The sequence below is a fragment of the Miscanthus floridulus genome, chromosome 2, assembly GCF_019320115.1.
Source record: "Miscanthus floridulus cultivar M001 chromosome 2, ASM1932011v1, whole genome shotgun sequence".
NCBI classification, from domain to species: Eukaryota; Viridiplantae; Streptophyta; class Magnoliopsida; order Poales; family Poaceae; genus Miscanthus; species Miscanthus floridulus.
This window is the reverse complement of record NC_089581.1, coordinates 50821812-50841047: the sequence shown is the minus strand read 5'-3', so window position 1 is coordinate 50841047 and position 19236 is coordinate 50821812. Positions and strand designations below refer to the sequence as shown.

At 46.5% G+C, this 19236-nt stretch overlaps 1 protein-coding gene across 1 annotated transcript; it reads left to right on the top strand.

The window, feature by feature from the left end:
* The first annotated feature begins 8732 nt into the window (after positions 1 to 8732).
* LOC136538761 (uncharacterized) lies at positions 8733 to 9915 on the top strand. The gene is made up of 2 exons (XM_066530718.1): positions 8733 to 9064; positions 9221 to 9915. Exons 1-2 carry the CDS (start codon positions 8980 to 8982, stop codon positions 9439 to 9441), a joined length of 306 nt encoding a protein of 101 aa, XP_066386815.1. The 5' UTR covers positions 8733 to 8979; the 3' UTR covers positions 9442 to 9915.
* The last annotated feature ends 9321 nt before the right edge of the window (positions 9916 to 19236 follow it).

Here is a 19236-nt window from a genome sequence, read left to right as displayed (position 1 = left end):
ACAACCTCACGATGCAATCGCACTAGAATTGCTCACTCACATAATTGTATGATCACTATCAAGCATATATGAGATGGGGGGCTCCTAAGCACTCTCAAGCATGGACACAAAGTCCCCCAAGGTGCTCACACTTAGCCATGGCCAAGATCACCTTCTATTTATAGCCCCACGGGCTAAAATAGTTGTTACCCCTTCACTGGGTGTTTTTTTAGATGATCGGACGCGCAGGTCGTGTGCACCGAACGCTGCCTGACCGCCACGTGTCCCATTCAAACTAGCCGTTGCTGCTAATAGGTCTCTCTGACATGTCAGATCAGACGCATCCGGTGTACCGACCAGACATAGGAGGGCCAGCGTCCGGTTGAGTCCAAAGAGCTCCTAGAACTGCTTAATCGCAACCAGACACGTCTGGTGTGACCGACCAGACACAGGACGAGCAACATCCGGTCGAGTCTAGAGAGCTCCCAGAGCTACTCAACTCCGACCGAACGCGTCCAGTGTGGCCGACCGAACGCGCCCCTACGTCCGGTCCACTCTAGACCAACACCAGCGCTCCATGCCACCATGACCGGACACAGCACAGTGATTGCTCAGTGTCTGGTCACTGCTACAAGTCAGAGTCTGCTCACCTCAGCAACTCTACTCGTGCCTAGCCTGATTACCAGATGCGTCCGGTATAGATATTGGACACGTCTGGTCACATCGGGAAGACACTGGACGTGTCTGGTCAACATATCAGATGTGTCTAGTCACCCCATGACCAGCACATTCAACTCCTTTTTCTTCACCAACTTCTTCACCTTTGCAAATGTGCCAACACCACCAAGAGTACACCACCATGTGTATGTGTGTTAGCTTTTCACAAACATTTTCTATAGCCACTCAACTTGCCACGCCACTCGATCCTAGCGACGATGTAAAGTTAGACTCGAGTGGCACTAGATGACCGATATGCAAACAAGTTTGCTCCTCTTGATAGTACGGCCATCTATCCTAAATCCAGTCATCAACTTCTCTACACACTTATGACCGGTGAAATAAAATGCCCTAGGTTATACCTTTGCCTTGTGCATTCCATTCCATCTCCTCCACTGTCGATGCAACACATGCACCAACACGATCAACAATGATGTGACCCACTTCATGTCATCACGTGATCATATTGGTTCATCGATCTTGACTTCACTTGCTTTTCACCATTGCCTTCGTCCATCAGCGTCAAGTTTTGCTCAAGCTTCACTGCCATGCGGTCCATCGCTCTAAAGCCTCCGACTTGCCCTTCACTCTTGCAACTGGTCCATCAAGCCAAGTCTTGTCTTAATATTCTCTACCTTGATCACATGACTCAATATCATGTCTCATGTACAATGAGCTCCGTCGTCATCACATGTGTGAGCTTTGCAACATCTCCAAGCCATTTTCACCTTCATGGCATATGTTGCTCACACACATGTACCTATGGACTAATCACCTATGTATCTCACATAAACACAATTAGTCCACCTAGGTTGTTACTCAATTACTAAAACCACACAGGGACCTTTCACCAGCGTAGCCACCCTGTGCCACTGCTCGCCGCGCCACTACAAGCCCTATCTTGGGGGTGTGCATGGGGAATTAAGGAAGACCTAGGGGGCTAATTGAGATGGTCAGAGAGAGGGAAGAATAGTGTTAGGACTTAAGTGTAGTTTGGGAAAAGTTTGAGGGCTCTTTTGCAAGAGCGCCAGTGCGCGCGGGCTTCCTCGCTGTGGGCCGTCTCGCGTGTGGACCACGCGTAGGCGGCCTGCGCTTAGGTGGGCCACACGATTGAATCTGCCTTTTCTTTTTCTTGGGAATCAGTAATGATTTTCTATTTCAATTTCTGAGCTAGATTTGTATAATTAATATAAATTCGTGTAGGTGTCCAAAAATTATGAAACGAATTTTGTTAGGTTCCTAAAATCCTGATCTATCTGCCAGTTTGTCTTGTTCATATAGTTTCATAGTATTTTCAGAAGTTATCTAATTAAATTGAGATGCATAATATTGTTAAAATATAAACCTGTAGGAATTTTTATGATTAATCAGTGCAAGTGTTAATTCTAGATATTTCATAGTAAATTCCTAATATTATGAGGTGCTCGCTATAATTTTTGTAGCTCCATAATAATTAGTTTGCTAAGATAACTAAGGAGCCCTTGTTCGAATATAAATTAAATCAATGAAATGAAATAAAGAAACACCCTGAAATTTTAGAACTAAAACGCTTGTCGGGAAACAACGTTTTATTCGACAACATGGACACATAGCCCAGTATGTTAGCTATTAGGGCTAGCTCGTTAGCTTGAGAGGCGTCAACATTCTTTAAGAGTTGTAGTTGTCGTTGGTTAATTATGTCTTTGCGTTGCATCCACGTATATAATAAGAACGACGATGGATCGCGGAGTCATTTGGAGTAGCAGAAAACATGGTGCCTTGATGATCGTGTCACCACGACAGAATGCTAACTTCTGGTTATATCTTACCCAGACAAGCCCCGGTGCATAACCCCTATTATTCTACACTTTTATTTTATGCTTGTGCATTAAGTTTTAAGGAGTTGAATGAAACCCACTTGCATATATATATATCCTTATCCTATGAGTCTTACTAGTATAGTAGGATCATGTAGCTGCTATGCTATAGGACCCCGGTAGAAATCGAGTGATTATCTGTCACTCGCGAGAGATAAGAAATATATTATTGTTGTTATTATCATATTACTATCACATGGAATATATATGGATGATAAATTGAGACCGGGCGGGATTGTACATTGGATTTGGACTTGGTTAGGCAACTGAGCGAGGCTCTTGTTGCATTTGTCCCACCTAAGTCGATTGAGGATCATCCGTTGCTGTGGATGGTAGTCAAGTCACAGACTTATTATCCTGAGCACATACATGCTTATAGGAGCGAGAAGACTTGTTACTCTCTTGTCATGGGTTCCGGCTCTTGCATCCACGTATATAATAAGAACATAAGGATGCACTATTAGTAATGTTTCATGCAAATGTAATAAACCGGCAAGCCAAATAAGCATTGCATATCCTTGAAGTTTTTTACTTTACTCATGTCGGGTAAGTCTTGTTGAGTATAATTGAGTACTCAGAGTTTTATTCCTCCTCTGTTGCAGGTGACAGCAGTGGCGGATCCAGGAAATATTTTAGGGGGGCTGAACAATACTGCTACTCGATCTTAAGTCTCAGCCCTCCCTACACTATAGAACTTTATCTAAAATTTCATGGGAGCTCCACAGGAGGTTCCACTGTTTCGGTATGGGTAGGGGGGCTTGAGCCCCCCCTCCCCGCCCCACCGTTGGATCCGCCCCTAGGTGACAGATGAATGCTAGGGCTGACTCTTATGTGTGGAAACCTTCTGGTGGGCTCAGAAAGGATTCCTTTCACGCTGCGAATCGTAGTGTTTATTTATAACCCTCACTAAAGGTTTTTATAAGAAAAGATGTAAAATCTGCTAGCATATCTTGTATATAAATGTCCACTATGCTAATGCTTCACCATGTCATTAAATTAATCTTTGTTTCCATTGTAACTCTGATCGTATGTTTATTTTTCGCTGCAAGATAAAACTTGTGAACCTGAAGGGTGTAAACTCGTTTACATGTAAACAGTTTTAATTCCGATGTTGCATTCAATTTGTTTAAGAACTCTACTGTTGTAATAAAGTGATATAAGAAATGGTTAAGAATGTTGTAAGCTTTATCCTCTCATCTATGATCCTATCAAAAAATGTCGATTTTTGAGCTCTCCCTGTGGGTGGGTTCGACAGAACGGCATGATTTAGTGCACTCTCTTGGGTACTTAGTGTCTAATGATGGACAAATACTCTTGGGAGGACATTAGATTAGGTTGTTCTGCCATATCACTTAGTCTCCACCAAATCATCGGTGCACTCTAGTAAGCTGACTAACTTATCACTAAGTCAATCTAGACTTTCACTGAATGATCTACCAGGAGTCATGAAGTCTCACCATATTGTAGGTGCACATTGGATGGTTACTTGGCCCCAGCCACTAAGCCTCACTGGATGATCCAGTAGGTGCCACAAAGGCAGGTCATACGTTGACTACTCAGTTATTGGTGCTAAGTTATTACTACCATCAGCAGAGTGCCACTGGATGATACGCCAGGTGTCACCCTTATCGTGCGGTGCACATTTCGGTGCATTTTCAATTCTAAGCCCATTTTAAATCTGATCTTTACCAATTCAATATTTTTAAGATCGTTGACTTAAAATGTAACGAATAGAGCCGCTTATGCCTTGGCCTTGAATGAGAGTAAGGATCTTGTGCATACCAAATGTTCTAACTTGAACTCTCTCAAGATGCATGCCTTGGGACCCCTTAATAATACGGAAGCCCTAAACTATACACTCTACAGATAGTGAATGTCTTCGAGCACCAAGTTCATATTCGCCCTATGCAGTCCTTAGGGTCTGTTTGGTTCAGTTGTAAGCTGTAAAAAAACTATTGTAAGCTGTGAACTATGAAAAAGCTATTGCGAGCTATGTGAGTTTTAAGTTGTTTGGTTAGAATAACTATGAAACCTATCATCTCTCTTTATCTTATTTGAAATAGGTGTAAAAAGTTTGTCTATTTCCACCCATTTGAAAAAACAGGAAGGTGAAAGCCAAAAACAGGGTCCAAATTGCTACGAAAATTGCACTATATGAAAAAAAATCTGCTTTTAGAAAAGTAGCTTCGGGCTCTACATGTGTAGTTAGTGTTCTATTTTTTGGCGGTAGAAGCACTTTATAGAAGCTAAACCAAACACAACTTAGTCTTCACGAGTATCCTTTGCACTAGACACTGTGGTGGCCATTCTTGAAACTGACTAATGTGATTATCCACTATAAAAACATATGTTAGTCTACAAGCACTTGTGCTCATCAATCACCAAAATCCCAAAACACCAAATTGGGACCTAGATGTGTACGTAGGTGAGCTTATATTCTCTCACACTAGCAACATTTGTACCATGCCAATTTGCCAAGTGTTACACGTATTTGAACAATTTATAAGTTGTTAGACTAATCTAAACGCATATACCATGTTATTGTATGGTTGATGTTATGATGTATTTTATTCTTTATTTGGCATTGGGAGCCTCTCTTCAATATGGTAAAGTAGTGGAATGAGTGGCTAGGGCTATTGTTGAACAGATAAACACCGTCTCAAAATAAATACACATCTCGCACTTCGAGAAATCAACTAATCTTTAATTTGACCAAATAAAAATAAAAATATTAATATTTATGATATTAAATAAACATTATTAGATTAATCACGTTGTATATTTTTATAGTAAACCCTTTTTACAGTTATAAATATTAATAGTATTTTTAAATCTAGTTAAACTTGAAATTAGTTAACTCCTCGAATAATTGAGATGTGCACTCGTTTTGGGACGAAACTGAGCACAATGGGCAATATATTGAAGGATGCATTAGACCTTAGAGTAGAGCAGAGACAACATGCAGAGACAGCATGCATGTCCGCTAGTGTCGTCCGCCAATGGACAAACATTTGCGGCAATTTCTTCTTCCTTTAGCAATAGCACCCCAACCATGTAGGCTCTCTTCGGATGGTATGGTTATAGAGGAATTTGGATGGTTTAGAAGAATTTATGAGAGAAAAACATTATTCTAGATAAAAGAAAAAAGAAGCGGCAAGCCGGGTCGCTGACCCGTTGCCGCTTTCTACGGTTGCATGATGCCGCGTCGCTCAAACCTGCAGCGCCAAATCCGTAGGTGCGGTGCCTACACAACTCAATGGTGCGCCGAAGATACGCCCTAGCCAACTCCCGGCTCCCGTGTCCGGCCACTCGTCGACACACTTGCCGATCCAGCTGCCGGCCGGGCGTCTGCTGTAAAAGCCGCGCGGTCGATCACTGTCGCCTTCCCGGCCGGCCCCTAGGGCTAGGTAGCCCTATCCAGCCCCTAGGCTTAGCTAGCAAGACTGCAAGAGCCAGTCTCGCGCGCGCACACAGGCAGCCTCGCCTGGCCAATGAGCCCCGCCGGTCGTGCCGCGGCATGCCTCGCGCCCAGCTTTCACCTCATGTCCTTCCCCGTCCCCGGCCCCTGGCCCGCCAGCTACCTGCTCCTTATCCTCCCTCGATCGATCGCAAAAGTGGAACTGACATTGACCGCGCGCGCGCGCGACCAAAAAGGAGAGCCACCACTTCCGCGTTATCTCCCCATGGAATGCGGCCGCCTCTTTTCCGCGCATGGGGATCGGACAGAACGATAGCTAGCGTCGCACTTGGGATTAGAAAATGGGCCTCGCCACATTCGTATCCGGCTCCCTCGATCGTCTTTTCCGGAAAGCGATAGAAATGCTTCCTGCGTGCCCCTGCGTATATATTGTTGCGCTAGCTGCACCTGCACCCGATCCGCAGATCGATCGTATCGCTCCGAGATACTACTGGCCGCGCAAGCTTGCAGCAGCTGCTGGTTCATCAGTCTCTGGATCGACTGGAGACGCACGCGGGATCCGATCCTCTTGTCGAGTGCAGTTGTTTATTTACAAATCTCCCATTCGCTCTTCCACAAAGGTGGAAGAACGCCTGCATGATACAGATCACTGGCGAATGATCGATCGTACTATATAATTCGGTCGACAAGCTTTATGTGACCATAATGATCAGGATCATGCATGGCTGCATTTGTTTATACAGGCCTATAGCAACTTGCGCTTCCCGCCACTGACCGCAAAGCAGATCGAGCCGGCCGCGCACAGGCACAGAAACATCGCTAGTGTATAGTATGCTATGCTATAGCGCGCGATTGGTCTGGTCGCTCTGAGAGATGCTGCTCATCTGCAACTCCCGCGGCACGAACGAACTGAGTGGACAGCTACTGAACGCGACGGCTCCATCGGGGACACGATGGAACGCGGCGTCTGCATGCGCGCTAGCTACTGTATGCTATCGCTAATCGATCATCAAGCCTGCTCCAGCTGGGGACGAACGAGACCGGTAGTGGCATTTCCAGACGGCTCCTGTCGACCGAGGACGTGCATGCGCGCACTTCAAATAATGCATAGCTGGGGGCCGGGTTGGATCATCGTCAGGCGAGAGTGCCGAGATCAGAAAGCTGGCTGGTGGATAGCTGCATGCGTACTTCGAAGGAACAGGACATTGGTCGAAAAAGGGGGACGACATATATACATGATTGCCCTTTTGACGGGATTGTCAGGGTCCCTGTTGCGCCCAGATTTGGAAATATACGTGGCATGTCGGATAGCTATCGGATTGCTACAGGGTCTTGTTTAGATTGCAAATTTTTGCAATCTGGACACCGTAGCACGTTTCGTTTGTATTTGACAAATTTTGTCCGATCATGGACTAACTAGGCTCAAAAGATTCGTCTCGTGATTTACAACCAAACTGTGCAATTAATTATTTTTTTTACCTACATTTAATGCTCCATGCATGCGTCCAAAAATTGATGTGACGGAGAGAGAATGAAAAAACTTGGAATTTTAGATCTAAAGAAGGCCCAGGTGAATTCGAGAGAGTATTTGGAAGGAGGCTTCTCAGTGTCCGGACGGATTGGTTACAGAGTTTCTTGCAGCAAAGTTGTACGCAAATAGTTGCGCTTGCGCACATGCATGAAGGATTTTATTTACATGTATATGGCCCTATATATAAGTTTTTTTAGGGTCTGATTAGGGCCGGGTCCGTGCCGTAAACTGGTGGCACCTGATTCACGTTGCTGGTGGATGCTCGTCTCAAGACCTAAGATGTTCACCGGAAAAGAAGTCAAGCACTAATTGATGATGCTTATATTCTCACATTTTTTTCTGAGTGGAACAGTATTAGTGCTTTTTTTTCTCAAATAACACTGTGCGTGCAGCCCCACGCACCCGGTCCTACACATGTGCACAAAACCTACTTAGAGCAAGGCTAATAATACAGCTGGCTTGCTGGTTGTAAGGTTCTTTTCAGCCTTCTTTCAGCCCACTCATACAGTAGTTAGCTCTTTATAGTTAATACATGGCCCACTTGTCTCTCTCACAGACTTTCTTGGTTCTTGTGCCCAAGCCGGCTGTAAGCTTACAGCCCGCTTCTTCTCTCTCTCCTCCCCTCTCTCCTCCACCTCAGCATTTAGTCGGCTTACAGCCTACTATTATACTTGCTCTTATACGAGTACATTGGAAAGATTGAGTTGGCAGATCTCGAGATTGACAAAGTCGTCGTGGATGTCTCATTGTCGACATGTCGCCAAACATTGAAATAATAATATCGTTAACGAGCACTCGTGCCAAGCCTAGAACTTAAATCTAGTTGGGCTGGTTCCACCACAAGAGCTGAGCTAAGTTCAAATCGCAACAATATTTGCCCCGTTCGCTTGGCTGATAAGTCATGGCTGAAAGTACTGTTGGCCGATTTGTTACGAGAGAAAAATATTGTTCATTGGCTGAAAAAGTACAGCTTGTAAGCCAAGCGAACATGGCAATTAGTGCTCATCATCAATCATCATATTGTGACAAATTTTACTTTGCCTTACCGGCTACTAGTAGTAGTAATTAATATCTTTGTGAAAGCATTCTAGCAAGATACGATCATCGTGTCCTAATTAACCAGCCATTTATATATTCTACATTAGCTTGTGATGCAAGTTGGCAGTTGGATCAGCTATATTATTGTTCCACCATACCAGCAAAACCGTCTCAGCGTCACACCAAATGTACTTCCGCTCTCCTCGCCTGCTTTGCTGCTACTAGCGCCTCCGCCAGCTTTCCAACTTCCGCAGCTCGACCGCCACCACTATATAACGCGCACCAGAGCCGTAACGCCGCCAGCCAGCTCGTCATCTCTCCTCACTTCTATATCAAGCCATACGGCCGCCGGCGCACCGGAGCCGCAGTGCCGCCGCCTCTCTCAATTCCCATATCCCACAGGAACAGACAACAGATAGAGAGAGAGAGATCGGATTCGAATGGCTCGGGAAGCTGCGTGCTGCACCGCCGTCTCCATGGCGCTCACTGCTCGCGTCCTGCTAGTTCTTGCGACCACCTTTACCGGTAAGCAAGCATATATATACTGCACACGGCAAGAGGACGACGCGAGCTTTGCATCCTTGCTATTTGTTATACTGTGTAGCTTGCTGTGCCTGTGTGCTTGGAGAAACTGACGCTGATCATGATCCGCGTGCCGTGCGCGCGTGCGGTGGTTTGCAGTGGTGGCGGTTATTCTGCCGGCGACGGCGCGGGCGGCGTGGGTGGACTACCCGTCGGGGGTGCCGTGCGGGGAGACCATCCCCGTGGAGCAGTGCGACCCCGGGGACGCGGCGGCGAACAGCGCGTGCATGGACATGTGCCACTACGGCGGGTGCCAGCGCGGCGGGCAGTGCGTGTCGCTGGGGCTCGCCAGGGGCCGGGGCTGCCACTGCAAGTGCTAGGCCTAGGCTAGCTGGCCAATCGAGCTGCTGTGTTGGCAGGCAGGATCATGCAGCGGCCAGCGGCAGAGGGAATTTGGTGGTGCACTTTTGTACACTAGCCGACTAGTCGTATGGTATGGTAGGTGACGGGGCCGGTTACGCTGAGTATCACTTTCTTTTGTAAGTTTTGTTTGTTCTTATTCTGCCTTTAGTTGGTGTGCACAGCCTGCAAGTGAGTTTTGAGTTTTGAGAGAGAGAGAGAGAGAGAGAGGTATAATAAGAGAAACAGAGGAGACAGAGAATCCTCAGATGCTTTTCGCTCGCTCGCTTGCATGTCTGCCTCTTGCTTTTTTTATCTTACTAGTAAATATGTCCGTGCGTTACGATGAAAAAAAAACTATCAAACGCTAATGAAAACAAGAGCATAAATGCTATATATCTGTGTATGTTTTACTATTCCTATAAAAAATAAAAATTATTAATTTTTATGGTGGTCATGACATCCCCGATATCAGTTAATATTGACAATAATATGATGTATCCTATTGAGTCTTTATCGAATTAGAATACAATCTTGATAGATTTTTTTATACTATTCTAAGGCACAAAAGGTACTACCTTCACTCCAACAGATTGTTAAAACCTCATCTCGATTTAGGAGAGGGGAAGGTTTCTCCTTTCTTCAGGAGAGATGGTAGTGAATTTAGGAGATGTCCTAAGGAATACAGGGATACAAGCGCTCCAGAGGTTGCGGAGCGATGACCACTTTCGGGGCGCGCACGGGCGATGTCCCAGCGAGGATTGAATTTGATATCCTCTAGGGGGCGGCTGGCGTAAACCGACTTCTCTACTCTAGTACACGCAGATCCAACACGGATATGGCGCACCACTGGTTGCTGAAGTTCGATGAGAGAACAGAGAAGGTTTCAGGGGCCTTGCTTGTAGATCAGAAAAAGAGGATGATGGGTGAAGGCTTTTGCTGCTCCGTGTAGTGCTTTGTCTGAGGATCACGCATGCACGACAATGCAAAAAAAAAAAAACCCTTACTTACAAATGTCAATGGAACGAAGTATGGAATTCAAGAAACATATCTTATAATTTTAAGGAGAAGATCCTATTCCTTTTCTTACTGAAAAAAAAAATGAGTAGACCGCCAATGCAGTTCACTGAAATCTACTAGGAGTATGTTGAAGGAGAATAGGATAATCAAATGACAAAATTTTCTTTTATTGGAATTTTTAATTTTGACGTCCTACAGGAGACTGACGCTCTCGCTAAGACGCACGGAAGTTCAAAGAGGTCGGGCTGGTCGTTGAAGACGCCGAGCTGGGACGCACAGAGGTACCGCATGGCGAGGCTGTTCGAGATGGTGGTGTCCACCAGCGCTCGGGCTCACCACCAACGTTTGGTCTTGTCATCCATTTGTTCAGTTGCCACCACCGCCATCTCACTGACATGCTGCTTGCCGCATCTCTTCTCTCGTCGTGCGAAAGAAGCAGAGAGACGGACGTGCGCCTGGCCCTAGTGCCTGCTGCAGCGATGACTTTGAAGAAGCTAGCATGTTGTTTTGTTCCATTAATCAAAGCAGGTTGCTCTTTCCTTGTATTAGCTCGATCGACGTCTCTAGCCTGGTCGATCTCCTTCAACCTCTGTGCGTCCCAACTCGGCGTCTTCAACGACCAGCCCGACCTCTTTGAACTTCCGTGCGTCCTAGCGAGAGCGTCAGTCTCCTGTAGTGATATTTGTAGTGCACCCAAGAGATGTTGCGACGCTAGCAGATACGTAGAGTCCTAGCCAAATACGGAGGGCCCAAACACGAGCAAGGAGGTTTTGGCCTTCCTGTGTGAGATCAATCGAGTTGATCTGCACGGCTAGCGCCCGGACACTCTGCGGTGCAGTCGGTTTTCCTCCGTTTCGCGCAATCACGGTATGGGCCCACGCCTTCTGGACTTCGCTCGACCACACCTGCATCACCCGCGTCCACGCGGGGGCCCACGCCACCTGAACGTCGCCTGCGATGGGACTGCTCGCGCCCCCTCCCGTTTCCCACACGCATACCATATGCAACACCTGGTCTACATAAAAAAAAAAGACAGATGAAACACTTGAAACATGTATCTGAAACATTTGCAAAAATAATTGAAAACCATTGCAATCGTCCAGATAAAACACCTGCAACATATGTGTAAAACATATGCAACATCCAGATAAACATACTTGTAACATACGTCTAGAAAACAGATGAAACATTAGGGATATACACTTGCAACATACGCGTACAACTATTGCAACATCCCGATCTACTTTTGTAACGTGCATGTGAAACAATTGAAACATACCTCTAAAGCATCTGAAACATTTCAAATGTACACTTGCAACATGCATCATATCCTGGTGTAGCCTCCTCCACCGTCTACGTCGAGGCGCCGCAGCCGTAGCAGGAGGCGAGGGCGGAGGGCTTCCGCGCCAAGGCCCAGCGCTTCTCCTTGCGCCGGCGTCATCGTCGAGCAAAGCAGATAGCGGAGCAGGAGCAACGACATGAGCAGCAGGGCGGGCACGCGGACCAGCGGCCGGTAGGAGGAGTGGGGCGGGCGCGCAGAGCATCAGCAGGAGGAGCGGGGTGGGCGGGGGAGTGGGAGAAGGACAGGTGATGATGAATTGACTAGATATTAATAAACAAAGGTTATGTCACATGGTCAAGCACCCCATGTCCGTCCGATACTCGAGTAAAGGTCAGACGCTCGGATCCAAGAATTACTGTTCTAAGTAACACTTTCATCGGTACGATGTTCTTGGCACGTCAAAATCTTGTGACAGATAGCTTCTTCCTCCAAACAGCAGTGGCATGGACCCCGAGCTCTCTGAAGTTCTGAACGCGCCGTATTATCCAGCTCGACACCTATAGTCTGGAGACAAATATTTAAACTTCCCTTGAGCTACTTTTCAGCCATATAACAGTGTTTTCTCTCACAATATTTCAGCATAAGCATCAGCATAAGCCAAATTTCAGCATAAGTGAACAGAGTGCTTGCTATACATACTAGTACTACTATATAGAGAGGCAGTGTATATGGCAACCTCTTATACATAAAGATCACAGATTTAATAACATCCCTCATTCCTGAAATACAAGGTATCCAAAAGATTAACTTGCTTACTTTCCTAGTAAGACATGATTTAAAAAAGATTATATGCATGCCATTATTTTTGGTTACCAATTACATTGAGTCATTCTAGGCAAGATCATGTTTAAAAAACATGTATAGATGGGGTTTAAAAGGCAGTCACACGTGGATAGAATTGAATAGTCTAAAATATATTATAATTTAGAATAAAGTAGCAAAACATGCACGTGCGTTGCAACGGAATGTACAGCTTACTAAGTGGTCTCATGGATGACTTGTGATTTAAAGATTTATGTAATGGTCTCGTTATCTGTTCTAATACGTCTTCGAATCGAATTCCGTACTACCTAGATATGTACCGCTCTAACTCATATATCGGTTTGTTTTAGAATTAGATTCCATACTATGCTTTGACACGTCATGTTAACTCGTACAACATGGGATCTGCTCGAATATGTCTTGGAATCAAATTCCATATCGCCTAGAGAAATTTTACCACTTTAATATTATATAAGTATAGATATAGCATAGATATAGATATACATATTTATTATTTTTTATTTATAAGATACGTCTTTGTAACTCTTAGCCTGGGAACACGGCTAAGATTTACTCTACACGGTTAAGATTCACTCTACACGTTGAATGGACTACACCTGCTAATTAACTCACTTGTGCTTTCGTCCTCGCTTCGCGCAAAAAGTTCAAACCAGAGTTCAATAGCTTCCAGAGCTCAGGCTTTTAAGTTGGTTCTGTTGCCTCCCAGGTTCTGATGTGAGACTAAACTCATGTAGCTACAGTGTTCAAGTTTTCATGTGCTACAGTGACCAGCAGGCCCAGCCATGTTTTCATGTGCTACAGTGACCAGCAGGCCCAGCCATCAGATCGGCCCACTAGTGGGGTCTCACGGTCTCACCTCTACCCATTAAATGAACCATACCTGCTAAATAACTCATTTACGTTTTTGTTCTTGTTTCGTGTAAGAAGTTTATATTAAAGTTCAATAGCTTTTCAGAGCTCAGGCTTTTAAGTTGGTTCGGTTGCCTCCCAGGTTCAGATGTGGGACTAAACTCGCGCAGCTACAGTATTACGTATGCTACAGTAGCCAGCAACCAGAGCCGCGCTACAGTGATTGTCATTCGACCGAGCCATCAGATCAGCCCACTTGGCCCATTAGTGGGGGCTCACAGTCTTCGAATCAAATTCCGTACTACCTAGATATGTACTGCTCTAACTCATATATCGGTTTGTTTTAGATTTAGATTCTGTATTGTGCTTCGACACGTCACGTTAACTCGTACAACACGGGAGAGGGACTGCTCCAATATGCCTTGGAATCGAATTCGATATCGCCTAGAGAAATTTTAGCACTTTAATGTTATATAAGTATAGATATAGATATACATATTTATTATTTTCTTTTTATAAGCTCAGGTGGCAGTGGCGTGACACATACATATTTGCATTTAATAAATATAATAAATTCAATATACATATTTATATAAGTATAGATATACATATACATATTTGCATTTAATAAATATAATAAATTCCGTCATTTACCGGCTGTTCTGATTTTTATTAACAGCTCAGGTGGCAGTGGCGTGACGCATATTTGCATGGTAAAGGAAAAGAGCCTCTGTATGTATTCTTATAGCAGCAGTCAGTAATCGGTGATATATATCTCGCAAGAAAAAAAGGCCTGCCGTGATACGCGCGTCCTAATTAGCCAGCCAATTAATCAATACTACATACAATTAGTTGACAGTCGGATCATATATATTTGTATGTACTACCAGTATACAATTAGTATGCTATAGTGAACAGTACCCGCGTCGTGTCACGTGTTCTTGCCCCACCCCCAGTCCCCACCATGCCTTCGCCGCGCCGCTTATCAATCCTCCCTGGCGGCGGCGGCGGCGGCGGTACCGGTACCCATGAGGCCGTGACCACCACCCCTATATTCGTAGCGCGCACCGAACGCCATAGAGCCACCAGCCCAGACGACATCGTTGTCGCCGCCTCGCGTCCCAGGTTCCCAGCGCGCCGGAACAGAGATCGCATGGCGCGCGTCCTCGTCGACGTCGTTCTCGTGGCCGCGCTCACCGGCCCGTCGTGCGAGAGCGCGCCAGTGCCGTCTCGCGTGGCGCAGCATGCATGCATGCACTCACTCACTCATCCGATCGATCCGATTGTCTGATCCGCGCGCGCTGGCTTTGCATGCAGCGGTCCTCCTCCTCGCGGCGGCGCCTCCTCCTCCGGCGAAGGCGGCGTGGGTGGACTCGGACTACCCGTCGAGCGTGCCGTGCGGGGTGACCATCCCCGTGGAGCAGTGCGACCCGTCGAACGCCGCGTGCCGGGACATGTGCCACTACGGAGGGCGGCGAGGCTGGCGGTGCGTGTCCCCAGGGCGACTCGCGCTAGTGCAGGGATGCCATTGCAGGTGCTAGCTCGCCGACCGACCGCCACGCGCTACCGTGACGGGCGGCGGGCGGCGGGCGGCGGCCGGGGGACGCAATGTCCTTCCTGTGGGCTGTGGGAATAACAAGCCTGCATCTATAGCTCTGTTTGCTGATGCTGTGGTACAGCACGCAATGTGTTTTGTTCTGTGCATTCAGTTGTTCTTTTCTTTAGTAAAAATTGCATGCACCGGTTATTTGCTAGTGCGATGACTGCGTAATACTCTCTAAAGTTTTCCAGATGGGCCAGGCCCGCTGGGCTGACACGGGCACGGCCCGATAAAGCACGGCCCAAGCACGGCCCGGCCCGCATGGCCCCGTCCCCGTGCCTGGCACGGCCCGTACCCGTGCCCGTGCCTGGGCCTTGAGTTCGGCCCATGGGCCAGCACGGGCACGGCACGGAAAAGCGGCCTGGCCCGGCATCGGCACGGCCTGATGAACGCCAGGCGTTGGATCAGGAACCCTAAATGATTCTAACCGTTGGATCCGACCGTTGGAACGCGGTGTATATAAGCCGCGCCGGCCTCACTCCCCTCTCCCACCCGAAACCCTACTTCATTTCCCACTCCCCCGCGCCGGTCTCCTCGCTTGCGCGCCGTCAGCCGTGGCGAACGGCGACTCCCAGGGGCGAGGGCGACGGCGGCTCGCCGTCGTCCCCTCCTCTACGTCTCGCCCTCCGGCGGCTCCTGAGCCGGAGCTACGAAGATCCAGGTAGGATACCCACCTCTACTTCTTCTTGCCATCCCGCAGCTCCCCGTTCATCTTGCTTCTTCGTCTTCAGTTCTTCTCTAACTTGTGTGTTTTGTTCTACAGATCCGCTGATCCGCTGCTGCTCGGAGGAGTCGGAGCTCCTTCTACGTCGCCGGCGACTGGGAGGTAAGAAACCCTAACCCTAGATCTGGTCTCACTTCTTCTTCTTCGTTCCCGATCTAACTTCTTCTAACTTGTGTGTTTTGTTCTACAGATCCGCTGATCCGCTGCTGCTCGGAGGAGTCGGAGCTCCTTCTACGTCGCCGGCGACTGGGAGGTAAGAAACCCTAACCCTAGATCTGGTCTCACTTCTTCTCCGTTCCCGATCTAACTTCTTCTTCTTCTCTTTTGTGTTTTGGTAGCCGTTTGAGGCCAGCGCCAGTGAGAATGCCGGCCGTGGCCCGGCCCCCCGCTGTCTCTGAAGACACGGTGGAGGCTAGTGCCACGGCCATGGAAGATGAAGACGAAGATGAGAGGCTGCGGAGCCTCCCTGGTGATGACGAAGACGACGACATGGGCGAAGACGACCTAGAAGAGCTCTTCGGCCGTGGAGCTCGAGCTGGCGCAGAGGGGGACCCCATCGACCTTGATGCTCCAGAAGGGGGTGGTGGAGAAGAAGATGGTGAGAACGACGACGATGACAAGGTATCACGCCCATCTACCTCTGATGTCTGGAACGACTTCAAGAAGCTCTTCAAAATCGGTCCCAAAGGTAAGAAAATCAGGTCTGGCGCTGTCTGCATCCATTGCCACAAGGAGTACTCCGATAGATCTAGTGGTGGCACTGGACATCTTCGTCGTCACCGTGCTAAATGTGCTAAGAGGCTAGAGAAAACTAGGAACTATACTCAGTCTCAAATCTCTTTTAATCCTGATGGTTCTATGCGTAATTGGGAGTACTGTCCTATGCGTGCTCGTACTGAATTGTGTCGATTGCTTGCTAGGGTAGATGTTCCTATCAGCTTTGGTGAATCTAATGCTTTTGAGGAGTACATAAAAAATGCTCATAATCCTAAGTTTGTTGCTGTCTCTAGACAAACCACCACTAGAGACTTGACCAAAATGTTTGATGAAAGAAAGGTTAAGCTTGTTGAACGACTTGCTTCTGATTCTGTTAACTGTGTTTGCCTTACCTCCGATATATGGTCTGGCAATGCCAAAGAGGATTATCTTAGTGTTGTTGCTCATTACATAAATCCTGATTGGCAACTAGAGAAGAGGGTGCTTGGTCTTGTGCTTATTGATTGTTCCCATAATGGACAGAACATTGCTGATAGAGTTGCATCTGTACTTAGTGAATATGGTGTTCTTGAAAAAGTGTTTGCTGTTACTTTGGACAATGCTTCATCTAATGTTTCTGCCATGCGTATGCTTAGACCTATTTTGTCTAAATATCTTGGTCTTGAGGTTCCTGCAGAGGATCCAAGACATCTTGAATCTGCTGTTACTACTATGTTCTTGCATCAGCGTTGTGCATGTCATATAATCAACCTGATTGTTAAGGAGGCACTTGACTTTCTTAAACCTTTGATTGAAGTTTTTAGAACTGCAATATCATTTTTGAACTCATCTAACCAGAGAATTGCAGCATACAAAAACTACTGCATTGCAGCTGGTTTTAGGCCAAGAAAGTTTCAGTTGGACATGGATGTGAGGTGGAACTCTACATATCTCATGCTTAAGACTTTGTTTCCTCATAAAGATCCTTTCACTACTTTCATTCATGCCAACTATCCTAGAGTTGAAGATGGTGAGTTGCTTCTAACTGAGGAGCATTGGACTGTTGCTGAAAAAGTATTCAAGTTTCTTGAACTGTTCTATGATGCTACAGTTGCATTGTCTGGTGTTTATTATCCTACATCTCCACTTATGCTTCATTATCTTGTTAAAATTGCTATACACCTGAATAATTATGCTAATGACATTCACCTTAGAGATGTGATTCAACCTATGGTAGACAAATATAATAAGTATTGGAGGGACATACATTTGCTCTATTCTTTTGCATTCATCTTGGACCCTAGAGCTAAAATGAAAGGTTTCTCAAAAGTGCTGAGAAAGTTGATGAACCTTACTAGTACAGATTACAGTGCTTACCAGGTTGGCACTAGAGCTAGACTGACAGATGTTTACAATAAGTATGAGGAGAAGTTTGGAGCTGTTAGGTTGAGGAGGACTGTCCCTCAAAACCTGTCTGGTAAGAAAAGGTCTGCTTGGGATGAAATATATGATGATGATTCTAATTCTTCTGGTGGGGGTACATCTTCTACTTCTATGCTGCATTCTACTCTTAATCTGTCTAGAGATACATCTGCTACTGCTTTGCTGCATGCTGCTACTTCTACAGGTTCTAATGCATCTGAACTTGTTAACTACTTGGACTGTGACACTGTTAGCCAGTTGGATGATTCATTTGACATCTTGAGATGGTGGCATGAGCACAAACTGACATATCCAGTGCTGTCCATCATGGCTAAGGATGTTTTAACTGTTCCTGTGTCTACCATATCTTCAGAATCCACTTTTAGCATGACTGGCAGGATCATCGAGGAGCGGCGGAGGAGGCTGAAGCCGGAGACGGTGGAGATGCTCACCTGCATCAAAGACTGGGAGTTGGCGGAGGCAAGGCTGCAACACAATGTGGAGGACAAGGAGCTTGAAGAAGCATTTGAAGAACTCTATCTCGATTAGTGCTTATTGATGCCAAGGTACATCACTAAACTATAACCTAACTCAATGTGGAGGACATCAGTAAATCTACATCATTATCCTAATGCTAACTCTGTTCTCTCTGCAGCACAATTTGGAGGACAAGGACAAGGACAAGGACAACTGGACAATGATTATTGAAGAAGCTTTTGAAGACCTTGGACAATTAGTTTCTCTCTTAGTTATTATTTCTGTAATGGGATTGTAATTTGAAACTTGGACAATGATGTAAGATTAAGAACAATGAACTTATCTGGAGCTTGGCTGTACTCTTTTCCTGCCTAGGGTTTCTCACAAGGGTGAGTTTTACCTAGGTGGGTTTTTAATGAGGCAGCCATTGCACAAGCTCCCTATCTATTACTATTTTCTTAACTCTCTGTGTGTTTGATCTGATTTTGCTTCTCCACTTCAATTTCTGGAGTTGTTGATTTGAAAATGTGCTTGTGAAGTTAAATATGATGCTGTCAAATTGCTTGTGACAGAAAATGTTCATAGTGCCTGGGCTGGCACGGCACTGACGTGCCACCGTGCCTGGAGGCACGGCACGGCACGCTTCAGCCCTGATAGGGCCGTGCCTAGGCTGCTGTCTCAGCACGGTGGCACGTCAGGCACGGCACGGCGGGCCACCGTGCCGCTTAGTGCCGTGCCTTGCCGGGCCGTGCCTGACCGGGCCCGTGCCCGTGCCGGGCCGGGCGGCCCGGTTGGCCAACTATAATACTCTCTCCATCCAAAATACATATAGCTTTTCAAAAGATATACGGAATCTACTATAT

What these genes read in the sequence shown, in the direction of transcription:
- LOC136538761 (XM_066530718.1), top strand. Translation starts at nt 8,980, where the DNA reads ATGGCTCGGGAAGCTGCGTGCTGCACCGCCGTCTCCATGGCGCTCACT. An exon ending in TCTTGCGACCACCTTTACCG is followed by an intron (nt 9,065 to 9,220) that starts GTAAGCAAGCAT and finishes GGTGGTTTGCAG; the next exon opens with TGGTGGCGGTTATTCTGCCG.